This window comes from Taudactylus pleione, unplaced genomic scaffold, assembly GCF_031769625.1.
Source record: "Taudactylus pleione unplaced genomic scaffold, aTauple2 ptg000638l, whole genome shotgun sequence".
Lineage (NCBI taxonomy): Eukaryota > Metazoa > Chordata > Amphibia > Anura > Myobatrachidae > Taudactylus > Taudactylus pleione.
In genome coordinates this window covers 2,489,316-2,505,073 of record NW_028285040.1, presented here as the reverse complement: position 1 = coordinate 2,505,073, position 15,758 = coordinate 2,489,316, and the positions used below count along the sequence as shown (strand labels likewise).

Here is a 15,758-nt window from a genome sequence, read left to right as displayed (position 1 = left end):
TTCATTTGCATTAAATTTCATTAATTAGATTATTGATGTTGCATATTATTGAATATAGTAGGTAGGCTCACCATACTTTTCAATGCAGAGTAACTCATTTTATCTTGGGGTCATCTTTGACCCCATTTCGGGCTAAAGTACACAGGAAAATATATTGGGCATTCGAATCACTTTCAGTTACAATATACAGTATATACAGTAGCTACTCTGACCAAAGGCTCACAGATTTCTTCCCCATCCTCCCCAACTTTGGTGCCACTGAGGATCCTCTTGCAGCCCTCTGGTTCTATCACACTTTTGCCTTACCTGGCATAACACTAGAAAAAGCCTAGCCCAGGCTGAACCTTTGCAATAGTTTTTGACAGAATGGCAAGATTTTGCACCAACATCTTGCTTATCCACGCCAATCTGCTCCTCCAGTATGGAGTCTGATGCAGAAGACCTCTCTCTCTTTCTCTCTCTCGCTCTGCAGATCATGATGACAACTTTTGAATTTGATCTGCAGGTGGGGATGACGGACATTCTAGGGAAGCAGGACAAGCACTCTATAGGCTAAGCTGGATGGAGAACACCGCTTCAATTATGTTGTGGATTGTGAGTTCTCGTGGCCGGGGTCATATATGGAAGGAGTTTAAAAACTAGAATCAGTTGATGCATATCTGGAGTCCCTGTTTCAGCAGATTCTATCAGGAACCAAATCTCAATAGAGCACATAAGACTCTTGGACTATTTTTCCTCATCTTTATTATATGGTCAAAGAGTGAATAATGGTGGTCATCTGCAATAATTACCTATTCCAAGGAGAGAATCTACAGCGTAATGCTGATCTGGCACCTACAACTCTCATGATACGAAAAGGATAGGAGCTCAGTATTATAAGAAATTCATTGTCTTCTGGCACTTACATTAGCAGCTAGTTTTAAACAATTGCTTGAAGAAGCGCACTTCCATTCTATTTCTACAAAAAGTTGCTGCCAAGTGAATTGTTTTTCACAAACTAGACAAAGATCCCAACTTGCATTCATATTTTCACCCAATCTAACTGTTAAATGAGGATTTTAAACATTTTATTGTATAGGTTTTTTTGTGGACAATTTCCATAATCGAGACCTTCAAAAGCCGATTTAACTAGTCATTTCACCTCATGGATGGATTGTCAAGAATGAATCTGTAGCCTTGTCTCTACTACTTCTTTTTAGAGAACTACAGTTCCAAATAGCTAGTTTCATCTGGGCAAAGAAAAGATCCAATGTTAGAATGTGCATTGCTACATTCAGTACAATTTCCTTTAGCTATAGGATTCAGTTGTATAACACTACACTCAGGTAGATAACATACTGTAATACTTTACAAAACTGTATTGCGTATAAGCGTATGACAAGTCCGTAGCAAAGAAGCACCATATGCGCAATATAATAATACACTCACGTAATAAATAACTTACAATACTAGATTGTGTAATTCACAATGGAGTAAGGATGTATCCGGAGCAAAGAACCGTCATAAGCTTAATATAACACTACATTTTGGTAGATAACTGAAAGTTTGTCTGGCTCTATTCAGATCAATACTATGTAGGCATCTTTTTCCCCCTTTGAATTATGATGTGGGTGGAGGATCCATGTAGACTACTTAAGGGAAAACATTGGAATTAGAGTTAGCAGTTTAAGAAAATTTGTAAACAAGAGTTGGGTAAGAGGGAGGGAGCATTATTTTAATAACATATTACCAACACCTATCACATTACACTTTACTCACCTGAAGTTTATGCTGTAGTTTCACCATCAGATTATACAATATATTCAATCTCTTGCAAGTGTTCCGATGCTGTAACATACATAAAGACATGTTTTTTCTGGCTGTTCACATTTTAAAAATGTAGCTTTAACCTCTTTTTATCTCATATTTACTTGATACTTTAGTTGCCAGCTTTGTGCTATATTAGAACGGCACAACAGAAAATAGTGTGAACATTCTGCGGAAAGTACAGACACTGCTCGTCATTTTTATTTTAGAGAGTTGTGTAAGCATGAAGACCACATTGTCACGGAAAGAAGAAAGGTCAAAAGAGGCTCTCATTCGGCCCGACACCCTTATCGCAGAATTTTGGTCACTATACGTTCAGGCCCATGCACTTAGGTATAAATGGGCCAATGCTAAGCAGCACCTCTGGCTGGGAAGTATCAAGGTAAGAAAAGGAGAAGTGACCCCTTTAGCTTAATAAATATTACCCATATCTCCTGTATAATAAATTAATAAATGATATATGTGAAATTGTATTGTTATAATGTTGTTATATTGTTATAATATTGTTATAATTCGTATATGTGTCCTGTTGGGAAAAGCAAATTGAAGGTAAATATAAACCAACACACTTCAGAAAATATATAGTTAGTCAACTGGGTTTAAAAACAAAAACACAATGCAACCAAAGTAGAACACTCGCTAGCACTCCCCGATGCCAATAACTAACGTATCTGGTGACAGGTCAGCTTTAAAAATAGCGATTTTTTCCATGTGCTGCTTTCTCAACCCAGAAGAAATGCTGTGTCATAACTGCAATGGCATCCCTATGACTTCCTGTCCAATGCTAATAAAAGCTTTTTATGTCTATTGTAAGTTATGTAGTTAAAAAATCATTATTTCAAAACCATAATCTATTGTAAAGCAGCTTGCTGGGAATTTACCATTTAAATGGGACACATTGAACCTCAAATATTTAAGGATCAGATTGCCAGTGTTGTGCCACGTACGTGACCATTTAGGGTACAGTTCCACTACAGCCTTGGGGGCTGGAATTTCTTGGCTAGCTGTGGCCGGTGGGCTGTAGGATATGAAGCGCCCTTTGGGCCGTGCAGCAGCCTTGAGGGCTGGTGTATCTTGGCTAGCTGTGGCCGATGGGCTGTATGAAGCGGCCTTTGGGCCGTGTAGCAGCCTTGAGGGCTGGTATATCTTGGCTAGCTGTGGTCGGTGGGCCGTAGGATATGGTGCAGCCTTTGGGCCGTGCAGCAGCCTTGAGGGCTGGTATATCTTGGCTAGCTGTGGCCGGTAGGCCATAGGATATGGTGCAGCCTTTGGGCCATGCAGCAGCCTTGAGGGCTGAATAAGCTTGGCAAGATGTGGCAGATGAAGATCTGTGCAATAATAAAGTCACTGGCGTTGGTACGCAAGATGGCGCACTGAACACGCTGGAGTGTGGCCTGTGTCGCCAGGTTGACATAAGCAGCTGATGCTGTAGTGCGGCCTGTGCCGCCGGGTTGACACAAGCAGCGCGCGCTTGGCTGCGTACTCTGGACACAGAGTACTGTCCGTGCCGCCTGGGTGACACGAACGGCAGAGGACAGGTATGCGAACTGTGCCGCCAAGATGGCACTAACGGCAGGTAGATGATAAGCGAACCGTGCCGCCTGGATGACACAAACATCAGAATAACACAATACAATAGACAGGAGAACTGGAGCTCGACTGGGTGACAGGAGACTAAGCCAGAACCGGAAACGCGAATACTCTATCACCGGCATGCAGTGAAGGGCTGGCTGTAATTTAACAGATACGGGGTCCAGTCAGAGGAAGCCCTGCAAGCCTCCCTAATGACAGACCAGTGTGCAGCTGGCCTGTGCACACTGACAGGACAATTAGTGTGCAGCTGATACTGCACACCAGCAGACAGTTAATTACTGAACACGTGATCAGCACACAGACAGAGGATTAAATGTAAAGTTCTAATAGCAGCTAAGACTGGGAACTGCAAGTAAGATGATCTGCTAACCGCAGATCCTAACAGCCAGATTGTCAGATTAAGCGTTTACTTTCTTTGAATCATTGTAACTCCTCTTATATATTAAAACTAGGGATGTGCGCCGACCCCCGTGTTTTGGTTTTGGATCTAGATTTGGTTTTACAAAACCACCCTTGTGTGTTTTGGTTTTGGATCTGTATTTTTTTTCCAAAAAATGATATAAACAGCTAAAACCACATTTGGGCCTGTTTTGTTCCTACAGTATTATCAACTTAATAACAATCATTTTCAGGCATTTTTAACCACCTCACAGCTCACAATACTGATTTCACTATTTTTCACCAATATAGGCCAAAGGCTGCAGCGAGCTGGCTGGTTAAAGTAAGCGACAGAGCAGTGGCACAAACACACGGCAGTTTTAAAAAATATAGGACATCTATGAAACATTGCCACACAGCAGTGGCAGAAAGGATGGCAGTTTAACAAACCAAGCACTTTAGCGACAAGGACTGACACTTTTGTGGCTGAAGTCCTTGGTTTGTTTGGGCCCCCACAAAACATATTTTGGAAGGACTACCTTAAATTATTAAGGAGGAGGTTGATGATGAGGATGTTGGTGGTGGAGATTGCATGTGCTGGTCCAAACTGCTGGTAGCTGATACTGGACTGCTTGTTATTAATTTACAAATTATTATAATTTTGTTAAACAAATTGTATGAACTTGCTGCAAATTACATAACAGGGAGGAGGTGCCTAGATGGTTAACGTCCCTTCTTCTGCTAACTTTGGCTTTACAAATGGAACAGATGCCTTCACAACTGTTGTCAGAATTTAGATTAAAATAATTCCACACCCAAGACATGATTTTTCTTTCTTTTTATCACGAGCATGAACTGCTGCCACTGGTGGCTGATTTACGCAAACAACATCCTCATCATCAATATCCTTTCATATGCTACCGAGACCTCAGAATCAGACCCCGCTGCTTACCTGTTCGGGCGCTGTCCCGCGGCGTTCCGACTCCCCAGCAGTCTGCTGCTGCTGCCGTCCTTGCACCTGCTCCTGTGCGGCCACTGTCCTCTCTGCTCCCCGCCTGCACTCCGTCTCCCTCAGCAGGGCTGGCGTCCACAAGTTCTCCAGCTGCACTTCCAGTGTAGATGGGCGCAGTCATCTTGGTCCAGGACACGTGCTGCTGTCTCCACCAATGGAGCAGCTCTCCCTCTGAATCTAGCCAGTCAGCATCCAGCAGCCTGTATAAAGGGACCCCCTGTCCCACTAGCAAAGTGCCAGTGCAACAAGTCCCTTAGCTTGTCTAAGTAAGCCTCCTCACTGCGCTCTCTCTGAGTTATATATATTCTACGTTACTGTATAACCGTCCTCCAATTATCTGGAGTCCAGTCCTCTCCTGGTCCTAAGCGGTGAACCAGCCATCCTCCAATTATCTGGAGTCCAGTCCTCTCCTGGTCCTAACCAGTGAACCAGCCACCCTCCAATTATCTGGAGTCCAGTCCTCTCCCGGTGCTAACCGGTGAAAAAGCCGCCCTCCAATTATCTGGAGTTCAGTCATCTCTCGGTCCTAACCAGTGAAACCAACCGTCCTCCAATTATCTGGAGTCCAGTCCTCTCCCGGTCCTAACCAGTGACAGTCCAGCAGTCCTCCATTAACCTGGAGTCCAGTTACCTTCCGGTCCTACCTGTAATTAGCTGAGCCTCCATAACCACTTCTAGGCTCCTTCTGCCAATATAATCCTACATGCGCAGAAACCTCATTAAACCGAGTCTCCTCCAGTGAGCATCCGAGTCTAAGAAGACAGGTCCAAGACCCAGTCTGGGAACACAGCCTCAAAACCCTTCGACTGTGACAGCTTGCACTGGCCCAATGGACTCTGCAAGTGGTCAGGGATCTGGTGCAGATTCCTCTCAGGATGTTCTAACCCATCTGGAAAGACAAGAAGCTTTCCAAATACAACTCTTACAGTTTATTCAGGATATGTCGTCTCGTTTTTACAGCATTCAGGCTCTTTTGTCAAACCCTGCTCCAGTTAATGCTCAAGCTGCAATTCCCTCCTCTGAGTCTGCTTCACCTTCACCTTCTGCTCGACTCCAACTCGCTCTTCCAAGCAAGTTCGATGGCAATCCCAAGCTATGCAGGTTTTTTTTAAACCAGTGTGAGATCCACTTTGAGCTGCAGCCAGCCAAGTTTCCGACAGCCAGAGCCCGAGTTGCCTACATAATTTACCTACTCTCTGGGCAAGCACTTGATTGGGCCTCGCCTCTCTGGGAAAAGTCGGATCCACTACTTTCCAATTACCCCGAATTCATCTATCCAAGTTTCGCAGGATCTTCGATGAACCTGGAAGAACCACCTCCGATTCGACAGATATTCTACGTCTCCGACAAGGCAGCAAAACTGTCGGACAGTATGTCATTCAAATTCGAACCTTGGCTTCGGAGCTCAACTGGAATGAGGACAGGTGTGGTTTGTGTTTAGGATGCAAGCATGTCAAAGTGGAATCGTCTAAATACTGTACACGGATATTCAAGTTAATGGCATAACATTTAAAATAGAAGACTTCATAACATATCATACAGCAAACGTTCTATACTTAGTAGAATGTAAGTGCGGATTGGCTTATATTGGCAGAACCTCAAGATCTCTAAAAATCCGCATTGCAGAACATTTGAGGAATATAAAAAAGGGCCTTCAAAGTCTATAAATTGAAGACTCTAACTCCATTAGGCTTGAACCATGATTTTGAACTAAAATGGTTCCTTTAATAATAGCCTAGCATTAGTAGTGACTTTTGCTATTGATTCTTCATTGTTTTTGGGTTTATATCCAATGTTTTTATTTTAATTTTGATTGTGGACATATCAAGTATCATATTTATTATGTTCTGTCATTTTTTAAGAATCGATATATTTATATAGAATTTCATATCAGATTTTAAAAAATATTCATATGTTGGTTGCTATGGATTTTGATTCATATGCAACATTTACAGTATATCAGATGTGTTTCCTGATTGAACACTAATTCTTATTCTTCAGTAAAAGTCTCACAAATGCTACTCATTTGCATCATAATTTATTTCAGAGCTCAGCCCTTTAGAAAGAATAAGATATGGAACCAGATGAGATGGACCATGTTTCCCTGGAACATCGCGGGATGTCACTTCCGGTTGGACGGGGTCTGACTTCCGTTTTTTCGCAACAAGTCTGCATCTCCATTGTGTGACTCATGGGAGGCTCCAGGGCGACAGAGCCCAAGCGCGGAGGTACATTGACCCTGAGAAGATGATGAAACATCCGAGAGAGGATGAATATTGATGATGCACGATGACTTCCGGTCCGCGAGTGACCAGAACCGGAAGTCGGCGCTAGTAAGGATATTTAAGGAGACTCACTTCACCTACACCTCCATGCCTTGATAAAGGAACAAAGGGTTCCGCAACGCGTTGGCAGGAGGGCAGATCATTTGCTGCAGAACCAGTTAGCTGACGGGAATGGACACACAGATCTGAGGGATCCGGATCTCTGTTGCTGACATCTTTGTCCATTATTTTCAGCCTTCTGGTAATACGGCCATCTGACACCATAGTCACCAGGCTGAATTTTTTACATGTTTTATGTGTTTTATCTATATGTCATATGTTGAATAAATAGTGTATATTTGAACGATTGGAAGTTCATGCTTTAAGATACCTGACATCACTACATAGATATCATAACATTCAATGTTTAGAGGTTTTTCACATCATTGCTATTACCAGTATGGTTTATTATTATTTTTAAAGGCAGCGCTCTCACTAGATTTTATTTTCATTTACTTTTATGGAATGAGGACGCGCTCATTGCCGCCTTCTGAAGTGGGCTTTCTGAGAGGCTCAAAGACTATTTGGCTTCCCGTGACCTTCCACCAAAGTTGGATGACTTGATTTCTCTCTGCAATAAGGTGGATCTACGACAATAGAGAGCGGGCACTGGAAAGGGGCAGATTCGGCCGTGGAAGACCACGTCCAGTTCCTTGTTTACCTTCTCCTCCCGTGGGTGAAGAGCCCATGCAGGTCAATCGTTTTCATTTGTCGCCCGAAGAGTAGCAAAAAAGACAGAAAGAGAATCTTTGCATGTACTGTGGTTCGGCTCGACATCTAGTCAAATCTTGTCCCATCCGTCCGGGAAACGTCTCCTCCTAACTTACGACAGAGAGGTTAAGTTAGAAGTAACCATCAACTCACTCAGGAAGTCTAATTCATCCATCCAAGTCCAGTTGGAGTTCTCCAAGGAATCCAAAGTCGTTCTAGCCCTATTGGATGCTGGAGCTGCAGGGAATTTTGTGACTTCGGACTTTGTTCTCAAACATCAAATTCCCATCGAAGCATTGCCTCGAGGTATCACGTTAACTGCCATTGATGGTAGTTGTATTACAAGTGGTACCATCACCCATCAAACTATGCCACTGAAACTCACTATTAGGGTGCTCCATTCCGAAAAATTGTCCTTCCTAGTGATTCCCAAAGTCTCTCATTCCCTAGTTCTCGGTCTACTCTGGCTACAGAAACATTCTCCGCAAATTGACTGGTCATCTATGCAGATAACCTCCTGGAGTTCTGCTTGTTTCAAGAACTATCAAGTACTAACTGCTCGATGCTCTACGCTACAGGGTCTTGCGGGTCTGCCCAAGTCCTATTTGGATTTTCAAGATGTCTTCAGTAAACAGAAAGCAGAATTACTACCTCCCCATTGCGATTGTCCCATTGATCTGATTCCTGGGAAAAATCCGCCTCGAGGACGAATATATCCACTATCTCTACCCCAGACTCAAGCCATGTCAGAGTATATTAAGGAAAACTTAAGTAAAGGCTTCATTCGATCTTCTTCATTGCCAGCTGGGGCCAGGTTTTTCTTTGCAAAGAAGAAAGATGTTGGTCTACGTGCATGTATCGATTATCGAGGCCTGAACGACATAACCATTAAGAATCGCTACCCTCTTCTGCGCATGACCGAATGTTCGACAGGGTCAAGGGAGCCACAGTTTTTACCAAGCTTGACTTTAGAAGAGCCTATAATTTGATCCGTATTCGCACCTGGAACGAATGGAAAACAGCTTTCAACACCAGGGATGGGCATTACGAGTATCTCGTTATGCCCTTTGGCCTCTGCAATGCCCCAGCTGTCTTCCAATTCTTTGGCAATGAAATTTTCCGCGATCTCCTATAGAAATGTGTGGTCGTTTACCTGGACGATATTTTGATTTTTTCTCAAGACCTGAAGAGCCATCGGGATCAGGTAAAGGAAGTCCTTCTGAGATTACGCTCCAACCAACTTTTCTGCAAACTGGAGAAATGTCTATATGAAGTCTCAAGTGTACCATGCTTGGGGTACATCATCTCCGGAACAGGTCTTCAAATAGATCCCTTGAAGCTACAAGCCATTCTTGATTGGTCTTTCCCTTCATCTTTGAAATCCATACAGCGGTTCTTAGGCTTCACCAACTATTACCGCAAGTTTGTGAAGGGGTTCTCAACGTTGGTAGCACCTATCACAGCCCTCACCTGCAAAGGTGCAGATCCAACTAAATGATCCATCAAAGATATTTCTGCATTTCAACTCCTTAAACAAGCGTTCATCTCTGCCCCTGTCTTAAAGCAACCAGATTCAACTCGACCATTCATCCTGCAAGTGGATGCCTCCTCTGAAGGTGTCGGAGCAGTTCTCTCTCAAACTCTTGAGGATGAAAAACTTCATCCCTGTGGATTCTTTTCCCAGAAGTTCTTGCCGGCAGAGAGGAACTATTCCATCAGTGACCAAGGGCTGCTCGCCATAATACTGAAGCTCGAGGAATGGCAATATCTTGTAGAGGGGGCCCAATACCCCATTACCATCTATACAGAATACAAGAATCTGCTATACCTCAAGTCTGCAAATTGATTAAACCCTCGGCAAGCTAGATGGGTGATGTTCTTCACTAGGTTCAACTTTAAACTCTCTTATCGTCCCGGATCACAAAACTGCAAAGCCGATGCACTCTCGCTCCATGCCAGTGATACTGATCTACTCATGGACCAGTCTCATCCAATTTTGGATCCAACTACCTTTGCTTCTACCAATTTGTCTTCAATGCCTCCAGTCGGGAAAACTTTCGTTGCTCCTAATCTCCGCAAGAAATTACTACAGTGGGCTCTTGCTTTGTATTTCTCTGGACACTTAGGAATGGACAAAACTCTTGAGTTCGTCCAGCGTTCTTATTGGTGGCCCTCAATGAAAGTGGACGTACGGTCCTATGTCTCATCATGTATCAAGTATGCTCAACACAAAGTGTCTCGACAAGCTCCACCAGGTCAACTCTGGCCACTATCCATTCCATTGCAGCCATGGATACACCTATCTATAGACTTCATCACTGACCTACCTCCATCTCGAGGTCACAACACAATCTGGGTCATCGTGGACAGAGTCTCTAAAATGGCCCACTTTGTACCTCTTGTTGGTCTACCATCTGCACCGTTACTTGCTCAATCCTTCATAAAAGAAATTTTCAGATTACACGGTCTTCCCCGAGAAATTTTTTCTCACAGAGGGGTGCAATCCGTGGCGAAGTTTTGGAGGTCTCTCTGCTCGGCTCTACGGGTGAAATTAAAGTACTCCACCACATATCACCCTCAAACCAATGGGCAAACTGAGAGGGTCAACCAGGACCTGGAACAATTTCTTCGCACCTTCATCTCCTCCTCCCAAGATGACTGGACAGAGCTACTCCCGTGGGCCGAGTTCGTCCATAGCAATCATTATCAACTTCTACTAAATCTACTCCTTTTCTCACGATGTTCGGTCATCATCCTCAAGTTCCAGAATTCTCTCTACTCCCAATTCTGGATGTGCCCACTGCCAAGGTATCTCTCCAACAATTCTCTGACATATGGAGGAAAGTGCATTCTTCCATGACCAAAGCCTCAGTTCGATATAAGAGATTCGCTGATCGCAGGAGACGGGTTGTTCCAAGTTTTCAAGCTGGAGATATGGTTTGGCTCTCCACTCGTAATCTTAGACTCCGGGTTCCCTCCATGAAACTTGCTCCCCATTTCATTGGTCCATTTCCAATTATCAGAGCTCTGAATCCAGTTGTCTTCAAATTGAAGCTGACACCATTTCTTTGTGTTCCAAATTCCTTTCACATCTCCCTGTTAAAGCCATTGATTTTAAACAGATTCCAGAAAGTTCTCCCCAAAACTACTGATATTCAAACTCAGCGAGGCGAAGAATTCGAAGTCGAAAGAATTCTAGTCAATTGTTTTTTTACATTGCTACTAGTAGTAGTCTTCTTTGTCCCTTTCTGGGATGAAGATCCACCCCCAGCAGCAGCAGCAACAGGCATAGCACTCAAGGATCCTTCTGAGGAATCACAGATAGGAGAGGAGTTAGTCATGCTTATGAAATTGGATGCAGCAGGACTACTTCCGATCATGAATGAGAAAGTTGATGATGCAGTGTTGGTGGTGATTGCAGACGCTTGGATCTAACAGAGAGAAGGGAGCAGCTAGGTGACGCTGGACTGATTGTTACGTTTTTAGCCAAAGTTTCAGAATTTTGCAAACACTTTGGAATTTGATGAATGCACTGCAAATGACGTAACAGGGAGGAGGTTCCTAGATGGTTAAGGTCCTTACCTCTACTCACTCTTGCTTGGCAAATGTTACAGATGGCTTGACAACTGTTGTCCAGATTTGGGTGGAAATAATTCCACACATGAGAAGTGTTTTTTTTGTTTTTCTCCGGCATAACAAAGGGCTTTTTCATACCATGGGTAACAACTGTTATCTGATTTACACAAACAACCTCCTTGGCATCAATATCCTCATTATCAACATCCTCATCATCCTTGTTATTGCCAACTACGTAAATATCCTCCTCATCCTCCTGGTGCAATTCCACAGAAGCATCCTCGATTTCTACGTCAGCATGTTGACTTGTGCTGCTCCTCCCCACAATTGCAGAGGGCACACAAATGGTGGAAGGAGGATCTTCTTCAAGTACAGTATTAGAAAGGTCAGGCTCACACGTGGCAACTGCAGACACACTTGGACTCTCCTCGGGGATCTGTGACTTTTCTGAGCACACAGTTGGTTCATGTGTCTTAGCGATTTGCCAATTTTTTATTTCTCTGCAGCTAACTTAGCTTTTACTTTTTTTTCTCTTTAACACTGTAAAACATTGCTTGTTTGATTTTAAATGCCCTGACTTAAATCCTTGGCATCGGCCTTTGTAGATGATGTTGACGGCCTTGCATTATCATCGAGACTGCTGGCAGCAATTGCAAGACTGGTATGTGGTTCCTGCTCTGCTCTCATTTGATCGTCCTCCAAATCAACAAACTTACACTGCGGTCTGACCGACAGTGTCACTGAACAATATTTTTTTTACACTGGGGAAAAGCACCCCTGAATGAGGCAGCAGCCCCTTGATGAACAACAGAGACAGCACCCCTTTTTTATGGACAACAAAGCACCCCTGCCGAGCGGACAGACCACCTGCAGAGTCACAAATATGTGGACGATAAACTGCGGTCTGGGCGGCAGTGTCACCAAACAATAATAGCACAGCTAAGTTGCTAACTCACACACACAAAAAAAAATATATATTTTTTTTTCATTTTCTTGTGGATTGATAATATTAAGTTTATTTCACTTTTATTTTTTTACCACTGGAGAAGAGCACCCCTGAATGAGGCAGCAGCCCCTTAATGAACAACACAGACAGCACCCCTTCGATATGTACAACAAAGCAACCCTGCCGAGCGCAAACAGACCACCTGCAGAGTCACAAATACGAAGACGATAAATTGTGGTCTGGCCGGCAGTGTCAACAAACAATAATAGCGCAGCTAAGTTGCTAACGCACACACAAATTATAATTTTTATTTTTTGTGGATTGATAATAATATGAGATATGGTAAGAACTTACCCTTGTTATCTCTATTTCTACGAAGTCCATAGGGTTCCACAGGATACCTTGGGGTATAGGTGTGACGTCAGTCGCAGGGCACCAAAGAGTTAAGCTTTCAGCCTCCCAGGATGCACTAGGTCCCCCTCCTATACCCCGCCCCCGGGCCAAGGCACCTCAGTTAGTTACCAAGCCATAGGCCGGAGGAGGAGAAGGAAGAGAGAGAACAAAGATCTGGACACATACAAGAATCACATTCTCACCAGAGGGAGACGGAAAACCGGTGACCAGAGCAAAGCCCATCTGCAGCACAGGTGCGACAGGGCGGGAGTCCTGTGGAACCCTATGGACTTCGTAGAAATAGAGATAACAAGGGTAAGTTCTTACCATATCTCATATTTTCTACTTCAGGGTCCATAGGGTATCCACAGGATACCTTGGGGATGTCCCAAAGCAGTATCCTTTAAGGGTGGGGACGCTCCTGTGCAGAAAGGAGAATCCGCCGCCCGAAGGAAGCATCCTGAGAGGCGAAGGTGTCAAACCTGTAGTACCTCACGAAGGTATGGACAGAAGACAACGTAGCAGCCTTGCAGATCTGAACTGCCGAGGCACCACGTCGAGCTGCCCACGAAGGACCCACAGACCTAGTGGAATGAGCCTTCAGAGAAGGAGGGACCGGTAGGCCTTCATGAAGATAAGCTTCAGAAATAGCCATACGGATCCAGGCTGCCAAAGTTTGCTTTGAAGCAGGCCAACCCTTTTTACGGAAGCCATAGAGGACAAACAAAGCGTCCGACTTCCTAAACGAAGAAGTGCGGTCAACATAAGTCCTTAAGGCCCGCACAACATCCAAAGAGGCCTCACCCACGGAAAGACCCGGTGAGTTAAAGGCCGGAACAACTATTTCCTCGTTAACATGAAACTGGGAAACAACTTTGGGAAGAAACTCGGGCCGAGTGCGGAGTACTGCCCTGTTCCCATAAAAAACCAAGAAAGGGGGTCTACAAGAAAGAGCCCCTAACTCAGAAACACGTCTGGCCGAAGCAATGGCCAGAAGGAAAACAGTCTTAGCTGTTAGCCATTTAAGATCCACTGAGCCCAGTGGTTCAAACGGCGGTCCTTGGAGAGCCCTCAGGACCACAGCCAAATCCCAAGGCGCCACAGGTGGAACAAAGGGCGGCTGAATGCGGAGAACACCCTGCATAAAGGTGCGCACATCCGGGATTGTAGCAATCCTACGGTGAAACCAGACAGATAGGGCCGAAACCTGTACCTTCAAAGAAGCAAGGCGAAGCCCATGATCTAGTCCCGCTTGCAGGAAGGCGAGAGTCCGAGACAGACGAAACTCCCGCGGTGCATAACCTCTCGGTCGACACCACTGGAAGAACGTATGCCACACGCGATGGTATATCCTCGCGGAAGACGGTTTCCGAGCTCGTAACATGGTACGCACCACAGAGCTGGAAAACCCCCGGGACCTCAGCATGGCCGTCTCAACAGCCACGCCGTCAAAGACAGCCGAGTCAGGTCCGGGTGAAGGCAAGGACCCTGAGACAGAAGGTCCGGTCGTAGCGGCAACCGCAGAGGACTGTCCGCGGACAGACCCTGAAGGTCTGAGAACCAGTGCCGTCTGGGCCACGCGGGAGCTATCAACAGGAGCGTCCCTCCTTCCTGTTTGAATTTCCGGATTACCCGTGGAAGAAGGGAGACCGGAGGGAACAGGTATGCGAACCGGAACGTCCACCGGACGGACAGAGCATCCACCAGAGACGCCCCTTCGTCTCTTGTGCGAGACCCGTACACCGGCAACTTGTTGTTGTGCCGGGACGCCATGAGGTCGATTTCTGGAAGACCCCACCTGTCCACCAGTAGTTGAAAAACGTCCGGGTGCAGGGACCATTCCCCCGGATGAACGTCCTGGTGACTTAGAAAGTCCGCCTCCCAATTTAGCACTCCCGGGATGAAGACCGCTGATATGGCCGGAAGATTGCGCTCCGCCCAAACCAGGATCCGAGAGACCTCTACGAGAGCCGCCCGACTGCGAGTTCCTCCTTGCCTGTTTATGTAGGCCACGGTGGTAGCGTTGTCTGACTGGACCTGCACCGGGCGACCCTGGAGAAACCGCTGTGCATGCTGGAGAGCATTGAAGACCGCACGGAGTTCCAAGATATTTATTGGAAGCTCCACTTCTGTCGGCGTCCACCTGCCCTGGAACAAGTGTGGACCCGAAACTGCTCACCAGCCCCGAAGACTGGCGTCCGTTGTCAACAGGACCCAATTTGGAACCCAGAACGGACGTCCCTTGTTGAGGTGGGTCGTCTGTAACCACCACGCAAGGGACAGGCGAACCTCCTGGGTGAGCACAATCGTCTGGGACTTCAGAGACTGAGTCAGCCCGTTTCACTTGGACAGGATCAGGTGCTGCAGAGGTCTGGAGTGAAACTGGGCGTATTCCACCATGTCGAACACCGACACCATGGAGCCCAGTAACCTCATCGCCGAGTGTAAGGACACCCGGCGGCTGTGCAGGCAACTGCGCACCCTTGACTGTAAAGCAGAGATCTTGTCCTCCGTCACGAAGATCCTTTGCTGTCCCGAGTCCAATAAGGCTCCAAGATGCAGAATCCTCCGAGACGGGATTAGAGTGGACTTCTGCCAGTTGATTAGCTAGCCGTGCCGTTGCAGCAGTGCAATGGTCAGGTCCAAGTGGCGTAACAGGAGCTCTGGAGATCCTGCCACCAATAACAGGTCGTCCAAATACGGTAACATGCGGACTCCCTGCAGCCGCAGAGAAGCCGCCATGACCGCCATCACCTTGGTGAAAACACGTGGTGCTGTTGCCAGGCCAAAAGGTAACGCCCGAAACTGGAAGTGGTCGTTGCGGATTGCAAACCTGAGGAACTGTTGATGGCGCAAAATAGGGACATGCAGGTAAGCGTCCTGTATGTCCAATGACACCAAGTAGTCCCCAGGTTCCAGCGCCAGAATGATGGACCGTAGGGTCTCCATCCGAAACTTCGGGACCCGCAAAGACTTGTTGAGTGCTTTGAGGTTGAGAATCGGACGATATGACCCATTG

The 15,758-nt window shown here is 45.6% G+C and overlaps 1 protein-coding gene across 1 annotated transcript in view; it reads right to left on the bottom strand.

Annotated features, from left to right (window-relative positions):
- Nucleotides 1-15,758, bottom strand: part of POLN (DNA polymerase nu) — a 208,292-nt gene that overhangs the window by 135,820 nt on the left and 56,714 nt on the right. Inside the window, exon 10 of the mRNA XM_088454950.1 lies at nucleotides 1,759-1,827. Coding sequence (XP_088311076.1) covers nucleotides 1,759-1,827 — 69 coding nt within the window. The remainder of the gene's footprint in view (nucleotides 1-1,758; nucleotides 1,828-15,758) is intronic.